Below are 27,164 nucleotides of genomic sequence, written 5' to 3' on the forward strand. Positions count from 1 at the left end.
ACACTGGCAGAAAAAGTGATATCTTTGCTTAATAGAATTGATAGCATTGATCAACAGCTTCCACACATAATGTATAAAGTAATTTGTGCTTTGGTTGCTTCTTAGCAGAGAAAGTTGAATGCTCTTGCCTGTACTAATAATATTTATTCAAGATGTTTAAGCTTAGGAAAATAGGAACGGAGAGTTTTCTGTTCTTCTAACAAAATCATAATTCCAACACAGAGCTGTTCTCTTTTCCTCCAATGCAGTTGCCCCAGTCATTTCTAAGCAGCATCCACTTTAACAGTAAGGTTAGCCTTCACATCAGACAGCTTGTCAGCGGACAAGTTAGCCGAGAGGTTTCTTTCACCAGATTTATATGGAGTGATGACAACTTTAGTTGAGTATTTTTCACTGGGTTTCAGATCTGGCACTCTATAAATGGAAGAAGAACTTTAGAAACCATCATTATGTTTTTAATAAATAGCCCATTGAATGTCATCTGCTTGTTTTGTTACTATACTGCTGAACCATCTTTTTTTAGCTTAGAGAGTTAATTATGCATTATAACTGCTTGACTACCTGGTATGAATATGAAGATACTTTGTGGTGCTTTTGGGAAGAGCCATCAATCCCATGAAGGTCTACATTTGGCGAGCAATGCAAATGTTACATGTGTTATAGGCCCGAGGAAGATATTTCCTCCTGAGCTCAATGCCTACCATTCCTTTATCCTGCCCCTAAGGCTGATGTTTCCCACAACTGTATTGTTGACTGCTACTCTAAACATGGATGATTATATCACAAACATCTCAACATGTCAGTTATATTAAAAGCATTATGCAGCCAAGCAATCTAAAGCAATAGAAATCTAAATCTAAAAAATCTAAAGCAACCAAAATTAAATAGAAAGACCCCTTCTATCTGCCCTATGGCAAGTGGTAAATATAAGGCTGCATTGCACCTGCCTTTACCACTGCAGATATGGCCCTGCTGCAAAGACTTTTAAAATGAACACTATGGGGTGAATATTTGCACTCCTCAAGGCTACTGCACTTTTGGCAGGGGCATGAATTAATGACCCCTTTTATGTTTAGGGCTTCAGCCCAAGGCCACCAGAACCCTTTAGCGGGGAAGATCAGTGTCCTCTAAAGATACCCTCAATAGCACTTCTTTTTGCTGATTCTGCGCCTGATCTGGGCTGCCAAGCTTAGGGACAGACACAATATATACTTTATATGTACAAAATAACATTTTTGGTACAAGGATATATCATATTAATTATCTGCAATGAATACAGCTTCCAGTGACATAGTAGCATAGAAACCAGAGCATTGCATTGAACCAGAACAGAAAAATAAGAAATCCTGTAGCATCAGCTTCTATAAAAGATACATGCTGGCTTTAAATGTTTCATTGTCAACGACCCCTAATCTTTGCTCTTTGACAGCAAACCCAGAGAACAGTGAGCATGTGCAGTGCAACTGGCACTCAACCTGTAGCCTGATAAGAAGATAATGCTGCTGTGCATAAGGCCTGAAGTACTTCTAGGGATGGGACAGTAACTAGCCATATTCTGTTTTAGGCTTTAGTTCTCCTTTAATGGTACAAAAAGTCCCACAGGCCATAACATGTTGGTATTTCTAGTACAGGTATGGGATCCCTTATCCGAAAACCCATAATCCATAAAGTTCCAAATTACGGAAAGGCCATCTCCCATAGACTCCATTATAAGCAAATAATCCTAATTTTTAAAAATAATTTAAACAATACTATTGGGTTTATTCAATATTTAAATTATTTTAGCAGACTTAAATTGTGGAGATCTAAATTACAGAAAGATCCCTTATCTGGAAAACTCCAGGTCCCAAGAATTCTGGATAACAGGTCCCATACCTGTACTTAAAAGTACCCTAAAAAGTGCCTTATCCCAGTTACTGAGGTTTCAGCTGCCTGATGTCTGTACTAGCTGACAGTCCTCTAAGGCCCCAGCTGCCTTTCAGATATCCTACTTTGTAAATACCCTACTTGTTCTGTACATAAACATCTACCACATTACTATTAAGCCAGTTTTGTAGATTGACGTAGGGTTTTTGAAGCACGTAACTACATCTACTTACGGAACTTTAACTTCGTCTTTAATTAGACCGCTGCCTTCTAAAGTTATTAGACAGTTTTTAAGCCTGTCACCAATTGTGTTTTGGAAAATCACTTCAACAGACAATGCTTTATTTACAGCTGCTTTATCAGGAACCTATACACAATAAAAGGAAAAAAAAAAAAAAAATACTATTTTATGCATGGCTTTCAAGTTTAAATAATGCATTAAATTAAAATGAGAGGAATATGTTATTACTAATTTTAGTAGGGAACACCACCAAAACATAATGAAATGCTCAATTCTAAACAACTTTCCCATGTTGATAAACACTTTCAATGGCTTTCATGGTGTTAAAGAATGACTTAGACAAAAAAGGGAGAATGGGGGAGAGAAATGCACAAGGGGAATGAGAAAGGGTTGAGACAATGTCATTGGTGTGCAGAGTATAACCTTAAAAGGCAGCTTGCCTAAAGGGCCACAGTATCTTGTTCCGGCACTGAATTGAACTAACAGCATATTGGTTGGGACACTCCTTTGCTTTTTAAAGCTGCTTATTTAATAGCATAAAGTCCCTTAGGGAAAACATAAATTAATAAATGGAATAATATGAAGTGCAATTTCTATACAAGTTCAAGAAACTCACAGCAGTCAATAAACTGGTATGCTCTTTTAAAAGGGATTGGTAGCTAGAATTTACTAGACATTGGGCAAATATCTTTAATCCTGACCATCTGTACATTTTTACTCACTCTACAAAAGAAAACTGTGTTGAAAACAGTGTTGCTGTAAGTGTTTTTTTTTTACGGGATGCCCAAGAGGAAAGTTGGGTTGGCATCAAACATGTTTACAACTGTCTCTGTATGCACAAAGATATAGGAGGTTGCTGGAGATTTTGGTAGTAAAGGAGGTAGTTTGGTGCCTCTATATGCACAAAGATATAGGAGGTTGCTGGAGATTTTGGTAGTAAAGGAGGTAGTTTGGTGCCTCTATATGCTCAAAGATATAGGAGGTTGCTGGAGATTTTGGTAGTAAAGGAGGTAGTTTGGTGCCTCTATACGCACAAAGATATAGGAGGTTGCTGGAGATTTTGGTAGTAAAGGAGGTAGTTTGGTGCCTCTATACGCACAAAGATATAGGAGGTTGCTGGAGATTTTGGTAGTAAAGGTGGTAGTTTGGTGCCTCTGAAGATAGAAGGCTAAAGAATTGGCATATTAGGGTAAGGGTCTGAATCTAACCATGTACTGGAATCTTTGGGCAGATTTTTGACAGAAATCATAGCCCACTGTACTGTTTCTCTGCAAAAAGCCTTCACCATAGTTACCTTTATAAATCATGGGGCCCTATGCACCTTTTTTAGCCCCAAACACTGCTCTGATTGTCCCAAACCCCATCAATTTCTCAGCAAGACCATCCCTTTTGCAGCAGTCTAGGCCACCGGTCCAGGTAGGACTTCTCCTATGTCCCCTCATTGATGATAGCCTAAATGAATTGTTAGGAGCATTGTATTATACTCAGAGATTGATTGTATTAATATGCAGCCGTGAACCCAGACTGCTGAGGTTTATATGCATATTTATTTATTTCAGGACATATTACAATAGATACCTTTAACTGCATGGGAGGGTTCTTCAAGGTGATAACTGTATCAGTTAGCAAAGCAGCTCCATTTTCTTCTTCACACACAGCCACAACCTGGATCATATTGTCAGGGGTGAGAGCACCCTGATACTTAGAGTATTCTACAGTGAGGTTTACAGATTCCTCTGAAGTTTCAAAAAAATGAAAGGTAACATTAAGCAATGCTGAATGACACATTTTAACCACTAAATCTGTAGCAGAATATTAAATCAAGGAGGGACAACCTCTGCCATCCTAGGTGTGCTAGAACTGCATTTTCAACCATTCCTGAAATTGCAGGGGAACACTGATTGCTATAGTATTCCAATATCTAGAGCACCAACATTCTGTCTATGCTTACTTTGGACATTACTAATGTAATGCAAGCAAGGAACTCATTTGTTAGCAATACAATCAAAACAAGCAATGTAGGATAAATGCACACAAAATACCTTTATTAGCAGCCAAGGTGACTGGTTGGTTATTAGTAAGGATTTCTTTTGACACTGCTCTGTTATATACGATTGCTGTAACAGTAAACTTGAGTTTTATGTTTTTCCTGGCAGAGGTAGGGTTTTTTATATTGAAGATGACTACTACATCATCACCGATCTGTGGTTGTCCACTCAGCTTGAAGCTGCCAGTAATTTCAGGTTTTGGCCCTTTTGGTTCTTCTTGCACCGATCTGGCAGCCATTGTAGCAATTCCCAAGCTTAGCAATGTAGTCCGTGCTTTATTAAAAGTCTCTCTTTCTTTGCCAGAACCTTATGGTAAAAGGAAAAAAATGAATTCAGTAACAGAGTGTTGCCTATTCTTGTTGGAATATTTATACTAGTTTGGATACTAATTTTGTTATTGTAATTTGTCATTCTTTTGGCCAATATCCATACTATTTTGGTTGCTTAGAATAAGAAAATTATTACTGAGTGAGGTCTAAATAAATCCCTCAGCTTTCCATAGTGGGTAGGACATGGATTTTCTGAAAAGCAGAGGGACCTCAAATCCCAGAGGGGTTGCATTTTACTTTGAGCCCAAGGGGGGTGGGGTGGGAAACTGATTCATGATTTCATTTGAAGCTATAGAATTAGGTATGTCTGTGTACAATAAAATACATTTCTGAAAGCTGAAGTTAGTGTTTATTTACCCTTTCAGGCCAGCTGAATGAGCTAATATCTGGATCATAAGGGATTCTTGGTCAGTGTATTTCAGACTTTAAACACCGCCTGACAAAGTCCTTGACCAGTTGTATTTTCCACCAAGTTCATTGGAAGGGCAAAGACATTTGCTTTGGCCCACAGACATGGTCAAATGATCAGTTTGGTCAAGAAAGGAGATTGATCAGTATTTGTCTGCGTAGGAGAAGCTTCAGATCAGGGATCCCCAACCTTTTTTTACTAGTGAGCCACACTTAGATGTAAAAATTGTTGGTGAGCCGCATGGCTTGTATGGTTCTTTTGGGATGCCAAATAAAGACTATGATTGGCTATTTGGAAGCCCCATGTGGACTGCTAGCCTGCAGGAGACTCAGCTTGGAGTACACACAATATTACATTCAAAAACTGTATATATAGCAAGAACAGTTTACCTGTAAATCAGGAAGGACTAGCATTTAAAGTGGAAAGACAAGTCATCAGGTATTGGAATTAAATTGTTGGTGCACAAATGGGGCTCAAACATAGGCAATGTATGGTTATACCTTCTCCGAAATAAAATTAGTCTCCGGCAGAAAATAGTGGATCTCACCTTCAGGGTCTTTGTAACCATTTGTTACATCTTGACGGTTATTAGAACCCACTGCCTTGGTGCTGATGAATTGTCCAACAGATGCAGTATCAGTGTAAACATTTTGAAGAGGTCTTCCATCACTGTACTTGATAAATCTCTTTCTGTCTGAATTAACTTCACCAAATACAAAGGTTGTATCATAATCAAGAGTCACATCTCCCTGTTTGACAGCTTTTAGGGAGGTAGGTCCAAGGCAATAGATGCCTAATATAAAAAGATTAAAATAAAACAAAAAAAAAAAAAAACCAAAGCACAACAATTTTAATCAAACAGGACAAAGCTTGATGATGCATGTTATTATCTTCAAACACTATATCCTGAGTATATGAGTATATTATCTAACTTCACTCAACAGTCTAAAACATATCTTGTTACAGTCATGAGTTGCTCTTTTCTAACCAAACCTATAATCAATGACATTATCTTAATCTGACTGTCTCTCTCCTGCCAATCAACTTTTGTATGTGGGATACAGCAATGACTTTGTAATGGGTTTCCTGCTTTTGTGATAAAAAGATCTTTTGTGTTGTATGCCTATGAAGGTTCTCATTCATCCAAGTCATGGTCATGTTTTATTAAGTCAAATCAACTGGACTTGCTGTGTTTTTCTTGAAGACGTTTCGCTTGTCATCTGACTGGCTTTGTAATATGTGTTGTAATAAGTAAAATCAACTAGACTTGCTCTGGTTTTCTTAAAGACGCTAGTGATACAACTGGCCAGTCGGATGACTAACAAAACATCTTCAAGAAAAACACAGCAAGTATGAAAAAAAGATGTCTTTTATATGACAATCATCTTAATGAGATCCCACAACCTATTGATGGTCATATTCAGTGCCGGATTTCTACTGGGGGCGCCCCGAGGCAACCCCCATTCGGCGCCCCCCCCCCCCCCCCCGCCACGCGAACGTGCATGCACCAAAGTTAAAACTCCAATACGGAGCAGTGGGGAGAGGTCCCCATTGCTCTGTATGGAAGTAAAATTTTAAAATTTGCCTGCGGCGGGGCGGCATGCCGCCCCTATGTTTGTGCCGCCCTCGACCCAGGCCTTTGTGGCCTCGCCACAAATCCGGGCCTGGTCATATTGAGTTTATCCCCTGAAATTAAACCTCTGTGAATTACAGGTATGTCAGTTTTAATACATGTCACTCTCTACATGTCAAACATAGTTCTCAGCATATGTTCCCCATCCCAAAGCTTTGTGTTAACTGGGATGCCTTGTGGCTGCCCTGGTTGGTGTGGATGTGCAGAAAATGAAATTGTTATTTAGAGACTAAAATCTGAACTTTTAATCTACTGTGAATGAACGCTGCCCAGGGCAGTTGCAAAGGATCCCTGGATATGAAAAAATACTGTGATGCAGCATTTAATGCAATAGTATCCCAGGCCAGTGTGTCTTTCAGCAAAGAGGATCACCTCACTGAGGTTAGCAACAAATTGGTGGCTATCAATAATTAAATCTTTTCTTGTCCTTTAAGAATGATTATGCTACAAAGTCTTCACTTGCCCAGAATCCTTACCTCCACTTGGTTCTTGTGGGGTTGAATCCAAAATCTGCCATCCGCCATAATTGTCTCCAAGATCACCTCGAGTAAACCAAGCTTCATTCCAACAATGAAAGTTCCTGTAAAGATATAGTGATATATATAGTATATAGTGATAGTCACTAGTGCTAAAAAATTTTACAGTGTTGGAGCTATGCAATTTTAAAGGCTATTTTTTTCCATTTTAATGAATATTAGTAATTATTAAATAATTATTAATAAAAAAAGATTTAAATACAGCCCTATACCTTCTGTACTGCTGCAAAAACTCTGGGGCCATTTTAGCTTTCTTATTAGTCTCCTCTAAACAAAACACAATACCTTAGAATAGATTGCCTCTGTAGACCAAAGCAGGAGAAAAGACTGAGCATTACATTGTAATAAAATGTTGATATATGAAAATATTACATATTTTCTTGATGTTACAGAATTGGAATTACACAAAAATCAGCCAGATTTAGATGGTTTAGTTTGCCCTAAAAAAAGACAACAATCTTGGGTAAATTAAAATCTCCCCTAGCGAGCACAAAAAACACAAAGCTCAGCACTTATACTGATAAGGCAGCCATTGGTCATTGGCTGGTGGTTGGGTCATGTAGAGTAATTGATTGGGTTGACAAATGAGTAACAAAGTCCAATTCATTGATGGGTGTGCAGTAAAACCAAAATAGTTCAAACTTTGCTTTCATGCCTGCACGTACAGATTTGTTTAATGTGTAATGTGTTTTTTTGTCTCATTTTATACATGAAAAAAAATTATCCTAGGGCAGCAGGAAATATAAACATTAATCTAGGAAACCATATTTTCCTGCATTGTTGGCAGTTGTAGTCTGCGATTTGGTCAGTTTCTGACCCACCTCCTTTCTGCTGGGTTTGGTCAGACTTTCACAATTGACCACTTTCATTCATGAAAAATGTAGTTACATATTTAGAGCATCCTATATGGTCGGATTTTGAACCTGACAGCCTGGTTTTTCTTGAAGCTGTGTAGTTCAGTATTTCTTGTCTGTATTTCAAAGTTACCCAATGCCCACCCCACATTACAGACCTACTCTCCAACATCACCTCCCTGCCCCCTGATGACACCACCCTGCCTATTTTACCCTCTACACAATTTACAAGGGTCAGACGTGTCCAGGATTATTCACCAACATTGGCATTTGTTACAATTTTGCCTACCATGTGTATCACCTTTTCAAAGCCCACTGCTTATCGCTTATAAGAGGGATAAGAATTTGCGGGATCACCTTGTTAAGGCAGATATTGGGGGCTCCCATAAGAGGGTTACACAGCGGTTTTTAAGCAAACCCAGATTTGGAACATACCCTTGTTTACACTGCACTCAGTGCAATTCATTTATAAAAAAATATGAGATAAAACAATATTTTACCTGTGAATCTTCTTATGTAATATACCTATTGAAATGCCCTTGTGGCTTGCTATATGTTGGTGAAACTATACAGAAAGTGAGGGACCGCATTTCTAAACACAAGTCCACAATACGCAGGAGACTTACAGCTTTACCAGTTCCAGCCCATTTTCATCAGGCCGACCATTCCGTGAGCCAGCTCAAATTTCAAGTGATAGACACAGTTGAAATTCCCAGGAGAGGGGGTGATACACTTTTACAATTAAAGCACAGAGAGATGTTTTGGATCAATAAATTGGATACAATTTGGCCCCGAGGTCTAAACAGAGAGTATACGCCTGCCATGTTTATCTTTAATCGAGTTATCTTGATACATATATTGGTGTGTATTTTTATGTCTGTTATAATTTTTCAATATACTTTTTACTTTAAGGTCACTAACTGGATCAACATTGGATACTCTCAGGTATGAGTGATCAAATTCTACATTATGCTAACACTTCACACATGAGAACCTTCATGGCTATGACTCACATATGTGGAGCAAATGTACATACGAATTAACTTGATCATGACATTACTAGGGAAGGGGAGGGCATTTTATTCTCCACCTACTCTTCGCAACCTTTAAAACCTGAACACTAATTGGTGCACTATAAGCTTGAGAAAGGGCCCGAAGGGGCCCAAAACGTTGCTTTGTTTGTGTGTACTTAGGAAAATAAACACATTTTGCACGGCTCAGTGTGCTACTGGATTTTTTTGCTATTGTATATTGATCTTCATACAAGGTGGGGCTCATGCAGTATTTGCACCTGACACCCATATGGGTGTACTAACAGAGGGTTGAGCTCCCCACTTATCTGCTATATCACCCTGCCTATTTTGTCTGGTTTTTACAAAAGATGGCAACCTTAGTGTCACAGCAGCTTTAATTAAGAAGAAGAGGCGTTATTCAGCTCACAATGTTAAATGGCGAGTTTAATAATGTTAAATGTTGAGTTTGAGTAAAGTACTGAGGCTGTAAGTAAAGCTATTTTACTGAAGATTCCATTTGCATTTGGTTGTTTAAGAATGATCCTCTTGTTTAATAACATTTCTGAAGCTTTTTTTTCCTCAAAGTATTATGTTCTGGTCTTTCTACATACAGTATATTCTGTTTTGTTACGCTAACAAGTTCAACTTTCCATCTCTATGCAACCCTACATCTGGTGTCTCTTAGTAGGCTTAATGTTTTGGTTGAACTGTTACAATTCTACACCTGATACAGAGATTTCAGCACATTCTCTCCAGCTGCTTTGAATATTAATATCTTTAATTAAGGCTGATGCCACATGAGGCATAGGGCTGATATTTTCAGCAAGCGGAAAAATGCTTGGCGAAAATTCAGCCCTACGCCTGCTACTTGTGCCTGCACCCGAATGAATGGAATACGCTTGGGTGCAGGAACAAGTAGCAGGCGTAGGGCTGAATTTTCGCCAAACGTTTTTCCGCTTGCCGAAAATATCAGCCCTACGCCTCGTGTGGCATCAGCCTAAAGGCAGAGTTAGAAAGTTGTTTGCTTACCATACACTGTCAGGGGATCCTAGTTGGGTTCCCTTTTCATCAAAATATTCCTCAATCAGCAAGTTGCTATTGCCATCATGAGCTGACTCAAAATTAGAAATTACACGGGCAGGTATCCCCAGGCATCGTAGTACTAAATTGCAAAAGACATTGGAAGGAGAAAGATAATATTTATAAACATAAAACAAAGAGGTCAGGCATGCCATTATGGACATAATAAACCACTCAGGCCACTTTGTTGAAATGAAAAGGAATTAGACTTTAAAAACTTCCAGGACTGGATCATCATCTCCCCAAAGACTCGGGGTTAGTTTGTGGAAAAAGTACAAAACTTGAACTCTGAGAAATGGCTTAGCTTATGGGTGGGACCTGTGCATTTCTGTGCCTAGCACTGCAGCTAGTGATTATAAGTTGGGCCCTGTATTGTTTAAAGGGAAAATCCACCCAAACACAACTTTGAAACTGTTTGAAAAGTTAAAATAATTTCAAGCAACTTTGCTATGTACATCAATTAAAAACATGCAGCCTTTTCATTCATGAATTTTAATGTAATAATATGGTTTGGAACAGTTACCTAAGCCTGGCCCCCTGTTCCCCTGCTGATCTTACTGACTACTGACTCAAAATGTAACAGTAGTCGACTGTTATCAGCCTGCATCCTCCAAATCCCACAATTCCCTGCACATGTGATGGAAAAGAACATCACCGCGCAATGCATTGTGGGTTATGTAGTTCGTCCATGCTGTCTGTAAGCTGTGGAGAAGTTGTTACAATTTGTGACATCAATGTTTTAGTCCCTCCTCCGCGCCAGGATTTAAAATCATGCAGAAAGAGAAGAATTGTTTTTCCACTTTAATTTAGCATATAAAAATGGTATTTATTACAGTGATAAGTATATTAGTGGTTTCTGTGTTGTGTGGGGCTCTTTAACAAATTTTGGTTCGGAAGCCGGAGATCCCCTTTGATTAACTATTTTTGGTGGCTATTACCTCTTCTTCTTGCTTACATAAACACTTGTCCCATTCTGTCCCTTTAGAATAGAATTAGGAAACTTTGTCCTGTATACTCAGTCCTTCGAGACATTAGAAGAGTCACTATCCAGGTCAAAGTAACTTAGTAAGTAGCTAAAATGATGCAGACAACTGAATATGCTAGTAAAACAATATTTAATACAAAACTGGAGTATGTGTTTAAATGTAAACGGAGAATATGACATTGCGAAACAGAAGTTTTAGTTATTATTTATGTATTTTCTTTCTTCCTGTTTATGATTTTTATTTACCGTATATACTCGAGTATAAGCCGATCCGAATATAAGGCGAGGTACCTAATTTTACCTAAGAAAACTGGAAAAACTTATTGACTCGATTATAAGCCTAGGGTGGGAAATGCAGCAGCTACTGCTAAGTTTTAATAATCAAATAAATACCAATAAAATTACATTAATTGAGGCATCAGTGGGGTATATGTTTTTCAATATTTATTTCAAAGAAAAACAGTAAACTAGCTCTGTAAGCGGAGAAGAGGGTCAACAAAAACAATATGAGTACTACCCCACGCTCATTGCACATTGGCAAACTGGCAGCAGACCCAGTCCCGGAAGGATGTAAGGGGAAATAAGTATTGCTAGTGGGAGCCTAGGCCAGGGCATTGGAGGGTCTGGTTGCGGGTGGCCTAATTTGCACACAAAGGAGAGAGGGTGCTAGTCTAGAGGGACCCATGGCGCCCGACTCGAGAATAAGCCGAGGGTGACTTTTTCAGCACATTTTCGGTGCTGAAAAACTAGGCTTATACTCGAGTATATACAGTATGTCCCCTGTTGAATCTCAACCATAAACCATAGCAGGTAGGCTTCTTTGTGCGTAAGAAGGAGGACAGTTGTCAGGACACATTTATCATTGTACCCTAGCACTGTTATAGGAATTTCCCATAAATGTAACTATCGTGATAAATTTCTCGCAATGTGAAAAATCTTTTCATTTCTGGGGAAAGTCATCAAAGGTTTTCAGAATGTCAGGAAAAGCTTGAGAACGTCAGGGAAAATGTTCATAGCTTTCATAAATACAAAAACATTTTAAAGAAAAAAGTGTAGTATTTTTCTAGGAATAAATATAACTTTGCAGGGTTTATATTTTTAGAATAGTGCCCTAAAATATTCCTGAATTGTGCTGAGAACATGGGAATAACTATGGCTACATATAATAACGGAATCACTCCAGGCTTTCAGAAAACAAAGGTGATTATTGAGTATTTTCTATCTGGTTCTTTTGTGGGAAGGACCTGGCTCTTTCCATTATAAAATATGAAAAAAAAACATTTTAATTAAATTACAAACCTGTACAGAGCACTCCTGCAAATACCCAACATTGTCCATATTTTACTGGTCCGTTGTCACGCCAGCTACGGAGTATTCTTGCACTTCCACTCCATGAGGTTGGAGATACACCATCTGAATAGTCGTTATCCCATCTTCCATATAAGACACCATTATCGTCATTAATGTTAACCTAAAGAAAACATTTTTTCAGTAAATTCTGTATTTGTTCCCTTAGTTTGGGCAATTTGCATACATTAAAAGAAAATAAATGAACATGTATCTACTCACTATAGCGCTTAATACTCGTCCCACATAAATAGGATCATATCTATTGGAGATATCTGTGATGGGGTCTGTTTTGTGCTCTAGACAGCTGTCTAGCATGAGAAAGCAAATGTCCAACATATCCCCTTCAAACTGAAACAGAAATAAATAGAGAAATGGTTTCAAACAAATTAAGGGGTATCAATGAGAGAGAAGTTTAGCAAATTTGGTTATTGAGAATGTGTGTGGGTGATGTTAGCAAGAGGTACCCTCTTCTCTATGGGGCTGATTTACTTATCCACGAACAGTACGAAGGCGCCCGAATGCATTTTTTTCGTAATGATCGGTATTTTGCGATTTTTTCGTAAATTGTCGCGACTTTTTCGCAGCGCTACGACTTGCGCGAATTGTCGCGACTTTTTCGTAGCTATCGCGCCGAGTACTAAAGTTTCGGATTCATTTAAGCTTCAGTATCGTGACTTTCCTTGGGCCAGGTTGGAGCTGCAGAGTGCCATTGAGCCCTATGGGAGACTTTCCTTGGGCCGGGTTGGAGCTGCAGAGTGCCATTGAGCCCTATGGGAGACTTTCCTTGGGCCGGGTTGGAGCTGCAGAGTGCCATTGAGCCCTATGGGAGACTTTCCTTGGGCCGGGTTGGAGCTGCAGAGTGCCATTGAGCCCTATAGGAGGCTTTCCTTGGGCCGGGTTGGAGCTGCAGAGTGCCATTGAGCCCTATGGGAGACTTTCCTTGGGCCAGGTTGGAGCTGCAGAGTGCCATTGAGTCCTATGGGAGGCTTCCAAAATCATGCTAAGTCTGAAAGTTTTGCCCGCCGTTTACGAGCGCTCAATACGAAAAGGTCGCGCCAATTTACAAGCAAATTGTAACGGTTACGAAAAATAAAATATAATACCTGGGCGTAGTCCCATGCTAGCCGTGATATATTATTTGCATTCCCCCTGAAAATCACTCCGTATTCATTGAGAACATACTCATTCCTTTCTGCTTCATTACTCATGTATACCTGGTCATCTGAGAAATGAAAATATCCATTATGTGCACAGTTTAATGAAGCCCAAGCATTTTCTAAAGCAGCAACATTTGCTACTGGTTTGATAATCACAGTAACCAGGTAGGACTCGTTTGTCAGATGTTTGAAAACAAACATCTGATCAGTTGCTATGGGGTACTAGACCTGGAAAAACTCAATGCCCTTTATGATATTACCTTTCGACAGGTTCTTCACATTTGATGATCAAAGGGTATTATGTCTTAAGTCTTATGTATTCTTCATCTAAAAGTTATGATTTTCAGCAGATAAATAATAACACATACCCTGATTCCAAGGATTAAAGAGAACAAAAAATTCCGGAAGTCTGTAAGAAGCTGTTGTACGGCCAGACCTGGCAAGGTGTGCAGTCATCTTGTAACGGCCTGGTATAGCATTTACTGGAATATTTATTATAACAGGCATGGTTGCCCCAGTGCTTTGACCACTGGATGCACTCCAGGTTTGTGGGTTCGCATATTTAGAGACGGGCATTACAGCTTTAGTGTTCTTGGGTACTGAAGGAGATGGACCTGCAAGCATAAGTTACCAGTGAGCAAAGTGTCTTCTGTAGCCATTTATAGATTTATCTGTTATTAAGATATGTCCCCTTGCATCTTGGATCATGATGCCAATTATAAGGGGATGCCCATGTGTGTTTCCTCTTATGTGCAGCACTGCCAGCATCAAGCAATGTTGCATATAAACACCCCCAACTTGGACAACCTTTCCTCATAACTGAGACCTTCCATACCCTTTCCTCATAACTGACACCTTCCATACCCTTTCCTCATAACTGAGACCTTCCATACCCTTTCCTCATAACTGAGACCTTCCATACCTTTTCTCATAACTGAGACTTCTCTGTTTTATGAATTTCCTTTTTAAAGGAGAACTAAATCCTAACTAAGTAGGCTAGAAATGTTGTACATTATGTTTTAGGCTTTTGTACCAGCCCAAGGCAACCCCAGCCCTTTAGCAGGGAAGATCTGTGCCTCCAAAGATGCCCCAGTAGCTTCTTTTCTGCTGATTCCCTGCACTTGCTCTTTGGTGCTGTCATTTACCTGAGCTTAGGGACTGATGCACAATATACTGTATATATAGAATATAATGTAACAGTATAAGGCTGATTAGTTATTCATTTGGACAAACATAACACGTCAGCTCTGAAACCAGTGCAATTAGCATCAGAATATAATAATCAGACCTGTAGCATCAGTTTATATGACAGTTAAACCTCATTTTCTGCTTGATAATTTGCAATGACCCCTAAGCTCAGGTTCTCAACAGCTGCTCAGAGCACACTGAGCATGTGCGCTGTCCCGGACAGTTCTAATAGAATCCAAGATGAGGAGCTCCTGTGACAACTGTAAAGACCTGTATTATTACTACTGTAGAGATGCTGATACTTTTGGCTAGTGCAGTCCGTTTAGTATATAAAATGTGGCATTTCTAGCCATATTTATTTTTAGGGTTTAGTTCTCCTTAAGCACCAGAGACCAAAACTACACGGCATATTGCAGATGGCGCCTTACTAGTGCTTTGTAAATAGTAAGAACCCTCTCCTTCTGTAAATCCATACCTCTTTTAGTACAGGACAACACTGGATTTACTAGACACAAGTACCCCTAGGTACTTCCTTAGGTAAGTCCCCAGCACAAAAACAAACACAAAAATACAATTTACAATACCCTTTCCCAATAAATAATAATAAATTATTTGACTCAATACAGAACCCTGTAGGACCCTACTAAGAACCCTACTCCAAGCAAAGAATGTACCAGAGAATGTAAAAACAGTATTACTAAGACCAACACACCTCAGCTTTAAAAGCTATACTGTATTTCAAACCCTTTAAAATGGTCCAGCTCACAGTTATGGAGTGCAAGTAAAAAAGCCAACATCTCTAAAGACAAATCATGAGTGTAAACTGGTTACCATTACCTGTTTCCACATCTATAGCCACACTCTCTCCAGTATAGAAAACCCTGTTGAAATTCAAATTGACTGTGATGGGCTGTCCTCTTCTCAATGCAAAGACTGTGGAGTCGAAACCACTGGTGTGGTGATTAGCAACATTGGTTGCTTTCTGAAGATTTATACTTTTCAGCTGAAGGGCTGAAAAGAAGAGAACATTCAAAAATATAGCATCAAGAAGGAAGAAAATGTCTTACAAAACTAACATTTATGTACAGTAGTTCTTATTATCATCATTAGCCTAAATTTTTAAATATCTGGCATACAGTGGTTTACATTCAGTAAATATTGCAAAGGGACATTATATTGTCATTTTTTTAAATTTCCCATGTGTTTGTTTAATGGAAACATTAAAGGGGTTGTCCACCTTTATGTAACTTTAAGATGAAGATTTACTAAAACTCCATCATTTCTAATTTTTTTTACTTTCAAATAAACTAGTTTTCCAAAATGTATAATATTTACCAATAGAAGTCCCAAGGAAAAGTCGCCACAACAATTCGAAAAAGTTGACTTTAAAAACCAAAATCAATGGTTAGTAAATGGGCCCCTTAGTATTTTATAGACTGGCCAATTCTATTATTTATTTGTTATAGTTTTTAAACTATTTGCCTTCCTTTTCTGATTGTTTTCAGCTTTCAAATGGGGGTCACTGACCCCAGAAGCCAAAAGCTCTGTGAGGCTACAATGTTATTGTAATTGTTACTTTTTATTCCTTATATTTCTATTCAAGCCCTCTTCTATTCATATATCAGTCTTTTATTCAAACCACTCCCTGGTCACTAAAGTAATAAGGACCCTAGCAACCACATAGCTGCTGAAATTCCAAACTGGAGAGCTCCTGACCAAAAAGTAAAATAATTAAAAAAAAGCAAATAAAAAAATGAAGACAAATTTCAAATTGTCTCAGAATATTACTCTCTACATCATACTAAAAGTTAACTCAAACGTGAAAAACCCCTTTAAACATGTAGTTATTTTATTTGTGCTTTTCCCCACTAGTTTCTATGAAGGTACTACGGGTGCATTTTGCAATTGTAGCCTTGCCTAACCTGCCCGCTAGTTTCTATGAAGGTACTACAGGCGCATTTTGCTAATGTAGCCTTGCCTAACCTGCCATTGGTTTCCAGGTTGGGTGGCCACAAACCAAATTCCAACACAATTATTGTGTTATATCCTTAAAAAAAGGCAGAAGAGGGCATAGCCCAATACTTCAGTGTGTATGTGTAGAATGCTGTTACTGTGGTATTGGTGTTATAGATAATTTAGTGATGAGCACATTTTTTCACCAGGCATGGATTTGCAGCTAATTTCATCATTGGCGAATTGTTTTGCAAAACTTTCACGAAAATTTGTCGCAAAAAAATTCGGCGTGAGTCAAAAAATGTCGCAGTCGTGTCAAATTGGGTGCAGTTGCATCAAAAATGGTTGCGTTTGTGGCAAATTGGGAGCAGCTGTGTCAAAATGGGCTCAGTCACGTCAAGAATAATTCCATACAACAAACTGGCCATGCAACACCTGCGTTTCACAAATTTCGGGGTAGTTTTGTGAATTTTTCCCGCCGAAGCAAAACAGGACAGATTCGCTCATCACTTTAGATGATCAAAAGTCAGGATAAACGGTTTCCAACAAGGGAAATAACAGATGTGGTACAGGTAAGGGACCTGTTATCTAGGATGGTCGGGACCTGGGGTATTCTGGATAAGGGGTCTTTCCATAATTTGGATCTCCATGCTTTAAAAAAATCATTGCAACATTAAATAAATAGGATTGTTTCGCCTCCAATAAGGATCAATTATATCTTAGTACAAGGTACTGTTTTATTATTACAGAGGAAAAGGAAATCATATTTTAAAACTTTAAACAGATCCTATACAGCTACCTGTATTTTGTAGCCCTTTTTACCCTCAGAAAAAAAAATCTAAGAAAAGACAAATACTCGAATTGTCTAAAAATGCCTCCCATTATAGAAAATTAGCGAATCTGTCCTGTTTCGATTTGCTGAAAAATTCACGAAACTGTGAAAAAATTCACGAAATGCAACTTTTGACGTGAGCAACAATTTGTTTTGTCACACAACTTTTTTCGCACAGCCAATTTTTTCCGTGGCAAATTTTTGTGCCCTTTTCCGCTAATAAATCCACCAATGGTGAAACACAGAAATTAGCCGCATATCCATGCCTGGTAAAAAATTTTGCTATAGATAATACGAAATGTGTTTGTAGCATGCCTAAACAACTATCACTTGATTTTCACACTTTTCACACTTTCAGTTTTGAGGCAAGACAATCCTTTTTGGTTTATTTAAAGTTTACTTAAATACTTAGTTGTACTATGAATGCTCATAAAATAAATAAGAGAAATATTAAGCAGTGGGTATGGGATTAATACAGTGTGCAGCTAAGAGCTTACTTAGAGGTGCGATAGCTATGTTCCGGAGAGGAAAGTTTAACTGATACATCTGTAATACAACACCCTTTTCATCAAAAGCATCAATAAATTAACTTCTGTATAGCAGTTGGTTAAAAAACTGTGGATGGCTTTGCTACAAATATGTATTGGCATTGATAGGGAATAGTCCAAGTATAGTTGTTGGCTTGGTTTGTAAGGACAGAGTCTAATGAAACATATTACTGTCATATTTAACCTTCATAAATGACATTTCCTGCACAGGTCTGTAATGTATAACATGGGGAAAGACATTCTGCTAATCTCATCTTTCAAAAGACTCTAGTCTTTTGCTATCGTTTGCTATCATTCACATCAGTCCTGTCTCCCAATGGAACTTATAGTCTAAATTCCCAATAAAGTTCACCCAACACTCTTAGGCCACAATATCATTAAGCTAGTCCCATCATTAATCTGTTAAAATGTAACCAAATTGAAAAAGAAAGCACAATTTTAAAGACTTTATAAGGAACTGATACCAAAGCATACCAGAATATAAAAACAAAGTATATTAGCTCTTCATTACTTACCAGACATGTTGTCAGATTTACTATAGGAACAATTGATCTTGGGGTTCCTCCTTTATCCTTTATACTTTAATTGTTGGGCAGTCCCCAAGCACTGGGCCTAAAATATGTAAATTGCACTGGGTGTGGTTTATTTTAACAATTTCAAAAAAATAATTTTCCTATGCATTACAGATACATTAAGATTACTCAATGTTGGGTGTGTGGCTGAGTAGAAGCATAAAATTAGCAGAGCCTGTCTGGGGACTTACAATCATGAGGATCACTTTTGCTTACTAACATTGTTTACATTATGGGGCAGATTTATCAAAATATGAGATTGAAGCCCATCACAGAAAAACTCACCCACTTTCTGTTAATTCCTATAGGATTTTTAGAACTGTATTTATCAAATAATGAACTCCAACTTTCACCCATTGATAAGTATGCTACTAAAAATCCCATAGGAATGAATAGAAAGGTGGTCAATATTTCTGCAGTGAGCTCTAATCCAACATTTTGATAAATGTGTGTAGGTAGAGCTGTGATTGGCTACACACATTCTACTGAGATTATGGGCAAAGTATTAGGATATGCCCAATGCTCATTTGTAGCACAAACATGGAATTGGGAGCTCTAAGGGGAGCTCCAATAAAGCTTAATTTAAAAGGTAATTATCCTTTTAAGACTATTGTAAAATTAGATACTATGGGGCCGATTCACTAAAGTGCGATAACGATTATCCCATGCTTTTTTGTGTTAAAAAGCACGCAATAAATAAGTACCAATTCATCAAAGTCATTTCGCATGCGTTACAACGCATATTGCATGCGCAAAAAAAATTGCATGCAATATTTACCTCGCATTGCGTTAATTCTCGCATAGATATAATACTAACACATGATTCACAAACACATATGAAGCGTTAAATACGCTAAGGGGCACATTTACTAACCCACGAACGGGTCGAAATGAGTCCGATTGCGTTTTTTTCGTAATGATCGGTATTTTGCGATTTTTTCGGCGTCTTTACGAATTTTTCGTTACCAATACGATTTTTGCGTAAAAACGCGAATTTTTCGTAGCCATTACGAAAGTTGCGTAAAATCTGGCGATTTTTTGTAGCGTTAAAACTTGCGCAAAAAGTTGCGCTTTTTTCGTAGTGTTAAAACTTACGCGAAACTTCGCACCTTTTAAGTTTTAACGCTACGAAAAAGGCGCAACTTTTCGCTTAAGTTTTAACGCTACGGAAAAATCGGGCGATTTTACGCAACTTTCGTAATGGCTACGAAAAACTCGCGTTTTTACACAAAAAATCATATTGGTAACGAAAAATTCGTAAAGACGCCGAAAAAATCGCAAAAAATACGAAAAAGTCGCAAAATGTTCGTTTTCAAGTCGGAACTTTTCCAATTCGGGTCGGATTCGTGGGTTAGTAAATCAGCCCCTTAATATCGCATTAGTCTGTGCGAAAATTAACACCTACTTGGGGCAGGCGGTACTTAAAGAAAATTGTGGTTCGTGAGCTTTTGGCAACACAACATGTTTACAGTGGGATTTTTTCAAGTATGTGTTGGCCCTAGAGTGATGCAGCCTCCAGTTTGCAGGGAAATGGTCATTTTCAGAAAAGTAGTTTTTCAAAAGTAATGGTTACGTGCGCTAATGTAGCAAACGGCAAAATATATCGCGCGCAGCGGGAAATAACGCACTCAGCGGAAAAGAAAAACGCTCATCGTGAGTTAAATAATGCAAATAACATCGTGTCTAAATTTTGACACCTGTCCTTTTAGTGAATTGTGCGTTAGATTGCAAAAAATAAGAAGCGATAAAATTTGTAACGCATGCTATAAATAGCGCTCATTTAATCGACCTTTAGTGAAACGGCCCCTATATGTTATTCGTCTATAGGATGAGGGTAATTTTTAAAAATGCTGTATGTTCGGGCACAATCATTATGGGAAAGCAATATGGATGTGATCATACATTTGTAGTAGGGTAAAGGTTTAGCCCCACTATCCTTCAGACAGCCATGGGCAGGACATGTTTTATAGCTGGGAGGGCTCCAGGCCAAAATGTTTCCCTGGTAGTTCTTGGCCAGGGGTGTCAGGTTTTCCTAATCACTGTGTGCTTGGCCTCTTTGGACCCCACTTTTTGGAGGGGGTAGTCAGTGGTGAAGGGTCTGAGGTTTAGGTAGCTCTCAGTAGAAGTGGTAAGTTTGAAGAAAGATTTGTGATAAGTTGCTCTAGGAATGAGAGGATCAGGCTTGTTTGTAGAGCAACCAAAGGCTTCAAGTGGACCAGGAAGGCCACCAGTTTAGAGACTGGGAGATTTATAGAGTAAAGCACCAATGTAAGCATCCTTCTAATGCTGGAGACTAATTCCCCTATAATTGAGTACTACTTCAGAGTGTTGCCAGTTCTATGCCTTTGTAACATCACGTCATCAAGTGGATACAATTGTCTGAAGTATCTTTCTTGTATAAAGTGATTTATTATTGTACCATCTGAATAGTACAATCAAAGAGATTGTATAAGATCCAGCATTACATTTTTCCTGCAAGAACCAGTTCTGTGTGTGTGAATCAGCCTGCTTAACCCTTCCAGCTTTATGGAGGAATGCTTGCCAAGGAAGGTCCAGAGCCTTGTGATAAGATTGCTGCAAGTGGTTACTGTTTTATTGGGACTCTCCAAGGGGTTGGGTGGGGTTAGGCTGCCCACTAGCATCTTCCCACCTAGGCGACTTATATTGTAAATGTTTATATTTATCTATAAAGATTATATCTATAAATGTTTATGTTGTGTTAATAATATTGTAATAAAGCTGTGGCCTTTCCACAAATGGGGTACAAAAAGTAATGGGTAACCATTTAGGAGCTGGTGGTTTGATGTTACATCAGGCAAGCAATACATTACATATCAGGAAATGCCATATACAAATTATGCTTGTTGGTCTTATAAAACTGAATAAAATGACAAATTGAAATGTTTTGCTCAAAGCCCAAGCTGTATAACTAGCCACATTTGGAAAATCTAAAATAGTTTCTGAGCACTTTATAAATAGGTGCCATAGGTACTTAAAGAAATGGGTACCCTTACAAATTCTACACATACCCAAATATGATATGACAGATATTTTGCATAAAACAAGTATATTAAATATATTTCCCTAAAAATTCTGTGAGCTAGCACAAATATACCAAAATGTTAGGTTGACACCTGTGTGTGCATGTTTAGTGTTCTGTGGGCTTATGATGATATTGTGATCATGAAAGTTGTAGAAATGAACCCTATTTATCAAAAGACTGCCAGAGCCAAATATTGTATAAGCAGTGTACCAATGCTATACAGCAGGGATCCCCAACCTTTCTTACTCGTGAGCCACAGTCAATTGTAAAAAGACTTGGAGAGCAACACAAGCACCATAAAAGTTCATGGAGGTGCCAAATAAGGGCTAAGATTGGCTATTAGGTAGCCTCTATGCACACTATCAGCTTACAGGGGGCTTTATTTGGCAGTAAATCGTGTTTTTATTCAACCAAAACTTGCCCTCAAGTCAGGAATTCAAAAATAACTCCCTGGTTTGGGGGCACTGAGAGCAACATCCAAGGGGTTGGTGAGCAACATGTTGCCCCTGAGCCACTGGTTGGGGATCACTGCTATACAGAGAACCATGAAGGTTAACAGGTAAAGATCCTTAACATAAATGGCAACAAGAATTCTACTGTTGTTGCTGCTACAACTTGGGACAGTTATTATGATTGTGGGCACACCTCAATCATACATTGTCCAACTTCAACTTAAGATGGCCATGTTAAAGAGTATACATCTATTTAACTTCTCAAAATGTTGATATACTATTGCAAACAGATATGGGCATAGCAGTGGGTGAAATAGGACATACAAAGGATAAACTTTTGTTATTATGTAATAATTAGGACACCTTATCAAGCAAACTTTCACTGATACTATGTCTTATAATAGAATGCTATTTAATGAATGTTCTTTATTTTCACACCTACACAAACCTTCATAAATGCGATTCTCTTGCAGTGCCATTTATCACCCACACTCGCTCACCTTTTTTCTCTTATACTCTGTCCCCAAGGACAGAACACCCATAACATTTATAACTACAGTTCCACTAATTAACCTGAATTCCAGGATTAAAGAGACAGAGGGTGTTGCCATTTGCAGCCATTTTTAGCACATACACAAACATTATTGCTCTTAAAAAAAACTTCTTCATGACATAAACAAACAAGTGATTCAGAGGATCTTTATTAGACGTTTAGCTGATCTGGAGGAGTCCATCCTTTTGTTTGCAACTGACCTTGTTCATAATGTTCTTACATTATAAGCAAGTTGGGACTATTGGCTTCCTGCAATGTATTCCTCACTGCAGATAAAAAACAGTGGAAGCAAGATGGTATGAAACACCAATATGTTTTAAGGGACTCAAGGCAGGACGTTAGTGTAAGAGCCTGCCTCAGGACCAAGGATGAAAGTAGTCATATCAGAGTCATATTCCAGCAGGGCCGGAACTAGGGGTAGGCAGAAGAGGCAGCTGTCTAGGGCTCAATGATTGGGGGGTGCCAGGCAGCAGCCTCTTCTGCCTACCCCTAGTCCGTGCTCCTATGTCATTGCCCCCGCCACTTGTCAATACTCAGTGGGGGCAATGAGCTCTCACATCACGCCACCCCCCTCCCCCCGGAACTGCGCATGATGTGATTATGTCACACGCTTGCACAATGATGTCACCCCACCAACGTCTGATGATTCCGACAAATGGATGGTGCATCCCCCCGAAACATTGATCAAAGGTGGTCACAAAGAATGAGGTAAGCTCCCCAACTGTATATATACAGTGTCTATGCAGTTCTGTTACAACTTTGTCTGCCGATGGTCCTACGGAAGGCTTGCACCACCAGTGCAGTGAATGTATTGAATTTACAGGTATTTGGTGAAAATAATTCTGTTCATAGTATGCATTTGCCATGAATACCATATGGAAGAAAAAAAACAAACTTAGGAATGGTGGAGGTGGAAATTTGGTCATTTTAAAGTCCTGCATAAGAGCATGGAAAAGTGAATGGAGATTGAAAATTATTATTGAAAATGTAATCTGAAATGGAAAATTGTGCTTGTTTCGAAGGGGGGTAATTACGGAGGTGCAAAGGTGAAGAATGGAACATTGATAATGAGCAAATTAATAGTGGAACCAAACAGAACCCTGTGGCACCCCACTAAAAATTAAAATAGAATATTTATAGGTGGAATGTTATTGGAGCAGACATGGCACCCAAATTAAAACTGTCAAAAACAGACTTTTAAATATTGTCTATACATTTATTTTATTAAAAGTATATGCTATCTTTGGCTTAAATTCAACCTCATATCATATGGTGTAATGCAACAGCCAAGTTTCTGGTTTGTTGACTCTATAATCACCAAATAGGCAAATAACAGTGCACACCCTTTCAATGCAAAGCAGCAGATCCATGTAAATGATAGGGTGTGGGTAGGCACATTCCAGATATAACAAGTCATTAGAATGTTCCATACAGGAATTGAGGAACTTTCAACTGATCAGTTTTATATGAGTTCTTTCAGGGAAGAAATACAGTATTATTTAAAGTTTTACTTGTTGCCTGTGTATCTTTACCCTGTGAAGGAAAATTGTAGAGGTAGGTAGCAACAAAAATATCTTTCTCCCATACGGCTTTCTAAAGGGAAAAGATAGAAATATGCCAAGAGGAGCATCATTTGAATTGTAGGGTACTGAAGTACAAAACTAAGAAAAAAAGTTTTCCAATGGTGGCACTGGACCTCTCATTTTTCATCATAACTTTTTTCTTCATACTGGGTTTTAAATCCTGTGTAACATTTAGAGATAATCCTCCTACTTTTTTGTTTCGTCTAAAACAAGGAATAGCCTTCTTTATTTACAACCCAGCTGTGTGGCTCACTCAGCTGTATTTCAGGAATACCAATGGCTACAGCTCTTCCATTTTACCAGCCGAGCTTCTTGCATTCAAATTTAAAACTGATACCAGCTGGTAACTTGTGTATATACAGCTCTTGGTACGTTTTGTCATTACTGATAACCCCATACAGATTTCACCCCCGCTATAAACTTGCGGGATCTACAACAAACACTTTCTTCACTTTGAGGCAGTTTATCTAGCTCAGCATACAAAACATAAATCATAAAAATAAATCCTGCCCTCTGTGAGCTACCTTAACACATTTGATGAGTTCTCTTATTACACTGGGCCCCTTGTGGACTAACAGTAAGAAAACACCAAATGGTTGGGGGCACCCCTGTGCTCACTGTACTTCTTGGGCAATTTCCTCTCAGTTCCTTAGGGACTCTTAGTCTTTCATTTACTTTGTCACAGGTTCCCTCTGCTCCGTGCAGTGGTGGGCAGCACCCTTAGCCCCACTGGGAGTTCCAAACACAGAGAGGTAACCTACCTGCTTTGTGCCCTGCTCTGAGAGACCTTCCTAACATTTTCACTGCAATTAAATACCTCTCCACAGGACAGCCTTCCCATGGAAAGTGAGCTCCAATATGTGAGCTGGACAATTAAAATGGATCACCTAGTCTGCCTGTTCATTCCAGTACATTATCGGTTCCTAAACCAGAATGCAAGGTCCTTTAACTCTTTTACTGCCAACGACGTATGGCATACGTCGTGGCAGTAAAAGGGCTTAAATGCCAATGACGTGTCCCATACGTCGTTGGCATTTAAGGGCTCCTCTCAATAACTTTAGGAAAGCTTTGCAGATTGGTACTTTGGTGTAGAAAGGACTCTTTACCCTTGTTGGATTTGTCAGAATGTGTACTTTCCAAAAATATATGGTTTTGTGGGGGTCTCTGTATAGTTAGGGGAAGTTTCGGCACATAATACACTGACAGGGGACTCTGTGTGCAAAAGCTGAGTTGGCAGGCGAGAAATTCATATGCGATATTTTCATTTTGGGGTCAGTACCTACCGCAGACTTTGGTATATCTATGCATATTGGGCATCAAACTGTTCAGTAGACCTTAGGTGTTCCTATTTGGGGTGATTTGCCTTTGTACGCAAGAAATTGTGTGAGATAAATGCGGCAAATTGCAACATTTTTAGGCGATTTTCTGAAATGTCATAAAAACCAATAACTTTAGGAAAGCTTTGCAGATTGGTACTTTGGTGTAGAAAGGACTCTTTACCCTTGTTGGATTTGTCAGAATGTGTACTTTCCAAAAATATATGGTTTTGTGGGGGTCTCTGTATAGTTAGGGGAAGTTTCGGCACATAATACACTGACAGGGGACTCTGTGTGCAAAAGCTGAGTTGGCAGGCGAGAAATTCATATGCGATATTTTCATTTTGGGGTCAGTACATACCGCAGACTTTGGTATATCTATGCATATTGGGCATCAAACTGTTCAGTAGACCTTAGGGGGCTGATTTACTAACCCACGAATCCGACCCGAATTGGAAAAGTTCCGACTTGAAAACGAACATTTTGCGACTTTTTCGTATGTTTTGCGATTTTTTCGGCGTCTTTACGAATTTTTCGTTACCAATACGATTTTTGCGTAAAAACGCGAGTTTTTCGTAGCCTTTACGAAAGTTGCGTAAAATCTTGCGATTTTTCCGTAGCGTTAAAACTTACGCGAAAAGTTGCGCCTTTTTCGTAGCGTTAAAACTTAAAAGGTGCGAAGTTTCGCGTAAGTTTTAACGCTACGAAAAAAGCGCAACTTTTTGCGCAAGTTCTAACGCAACGAAAAATCGCAAGATTTTATGCAACTTTCGTAATGGCTACGAAAAACTCGCGTTTTTACGCAAAAATCGTATTGGTAACGAAAAATTCGTAAAGACGCCGAAAAAATCGCAAAAAATACAAAAAAATCGCAAAATACCGATCTTTACAAAAAAAACGCAATCGGACTCATTTCGACCCGTTCGTGGGTTAGTAAATCAGCCCCCAGGTGTTCCTATTTGGGGTGATTTGCCTTTGTACGCAAGAAATTGTGTGAGATAAATGCGGCAAATTGCAACATTTTTAGGCGATTTTCTGAAATGTCATAAAAACCAATAACTTTAGGAAAGCTTTGCAGATTGGTACTTTGGTGTAGAAAGGACTCTTTACCCTCGTTGGATTTGTCAGAATGTGTACTTTCCAAAAATATATGGTTTTGTGGGGGTCTCTGTATAGTTAGGGGAAGTTTCGGCACATAATACACTGACAGGGGACTCTGTGTGCAAAGCTGAGTTGGCAGGCGAGAAATTCATATGCGATATTTTCATTTTGGGGTCAGTACATACCGCAGACTTTGGTATATCTATGCATATTGGGCATCAAACTGTTCAGTAGACCTTAGGTGTTCCTATTTGGGGTGATTTGCCTTTGTACGCAAGAAATTGTGTGAGATAAATGCGGCAAATTGCAACATTTTTAGGCGATTTTCTGAAATGTCATAAAAACCAATAACTTTAGGAAAGCTTTGCAGATTGGTACTTTGGTGTAGAAAGGACTCTTTACCCTTGTTGGATTTGTCAGAATGTGTACTTTCCAAAAATATATGGTTTTCTGGGGGTCTCTGTATAGTTAGGGGAAATTTCGGCACATAATACACTGACAGGGGGCTCTGTGTGCAAAAGC

General features: G+C 38.8%; 1 protein-coding gene across 1 annotated transcript; it reads right to left on the reverse strand.

Moving 5' to 3' along the window:
- Positions 1-124: 124 nt before the first annotated feature.
- Positions 125-18,613, reverse strand: tgm3l.8 (transglutaminase 3 like, gene 8). The gene is made up of 13 exons (XM_002935532.2): positions 18,538-18,613; positions 15,527-15,700; positions 13,870-14,115; positions 13,448-13,566; positions 12,564-12,692; positions 12,294-12,465; positions 9,959-10,091; positions 7,003-7,106; positions 5,441-5,686; positions 4,150-4,461; positions 3,686-3,843; positions 2,100-2,233; positions 125-414 (listed from the first exon to the last, which is right to left on the reverse strand). Exons 1-13 carry the CDS (start codon positions 18,542-18,544, stop codon positions 264-266), a joined length of 2,085 nt encoding a protein of 694 aa, XP_002935578.1. The 5' UTR covers positions 18,545-18,613; the 3' UTR covers positions 125-263.
- Between the last annotated feature and the right edge of the window lie 8,551 nt (positions 18,614-27,164).

The sequence above is a fragment of the Xenopus tropicalis genome, chromosome 10 (genome assembly GCF_000004195.4).
Source record: "Xenopus tropicalis strain Nigerian chromosome 10, UCB_Xtro_10.0, whole genome shotgun sequence".
NCBI classification, from domain to species: domain Eukaryota; kingdom Metazoa; phylum Chordata; class Amphibia; order Anura; family Pipidae; genus Xenopus; species Xenopus tropicalis.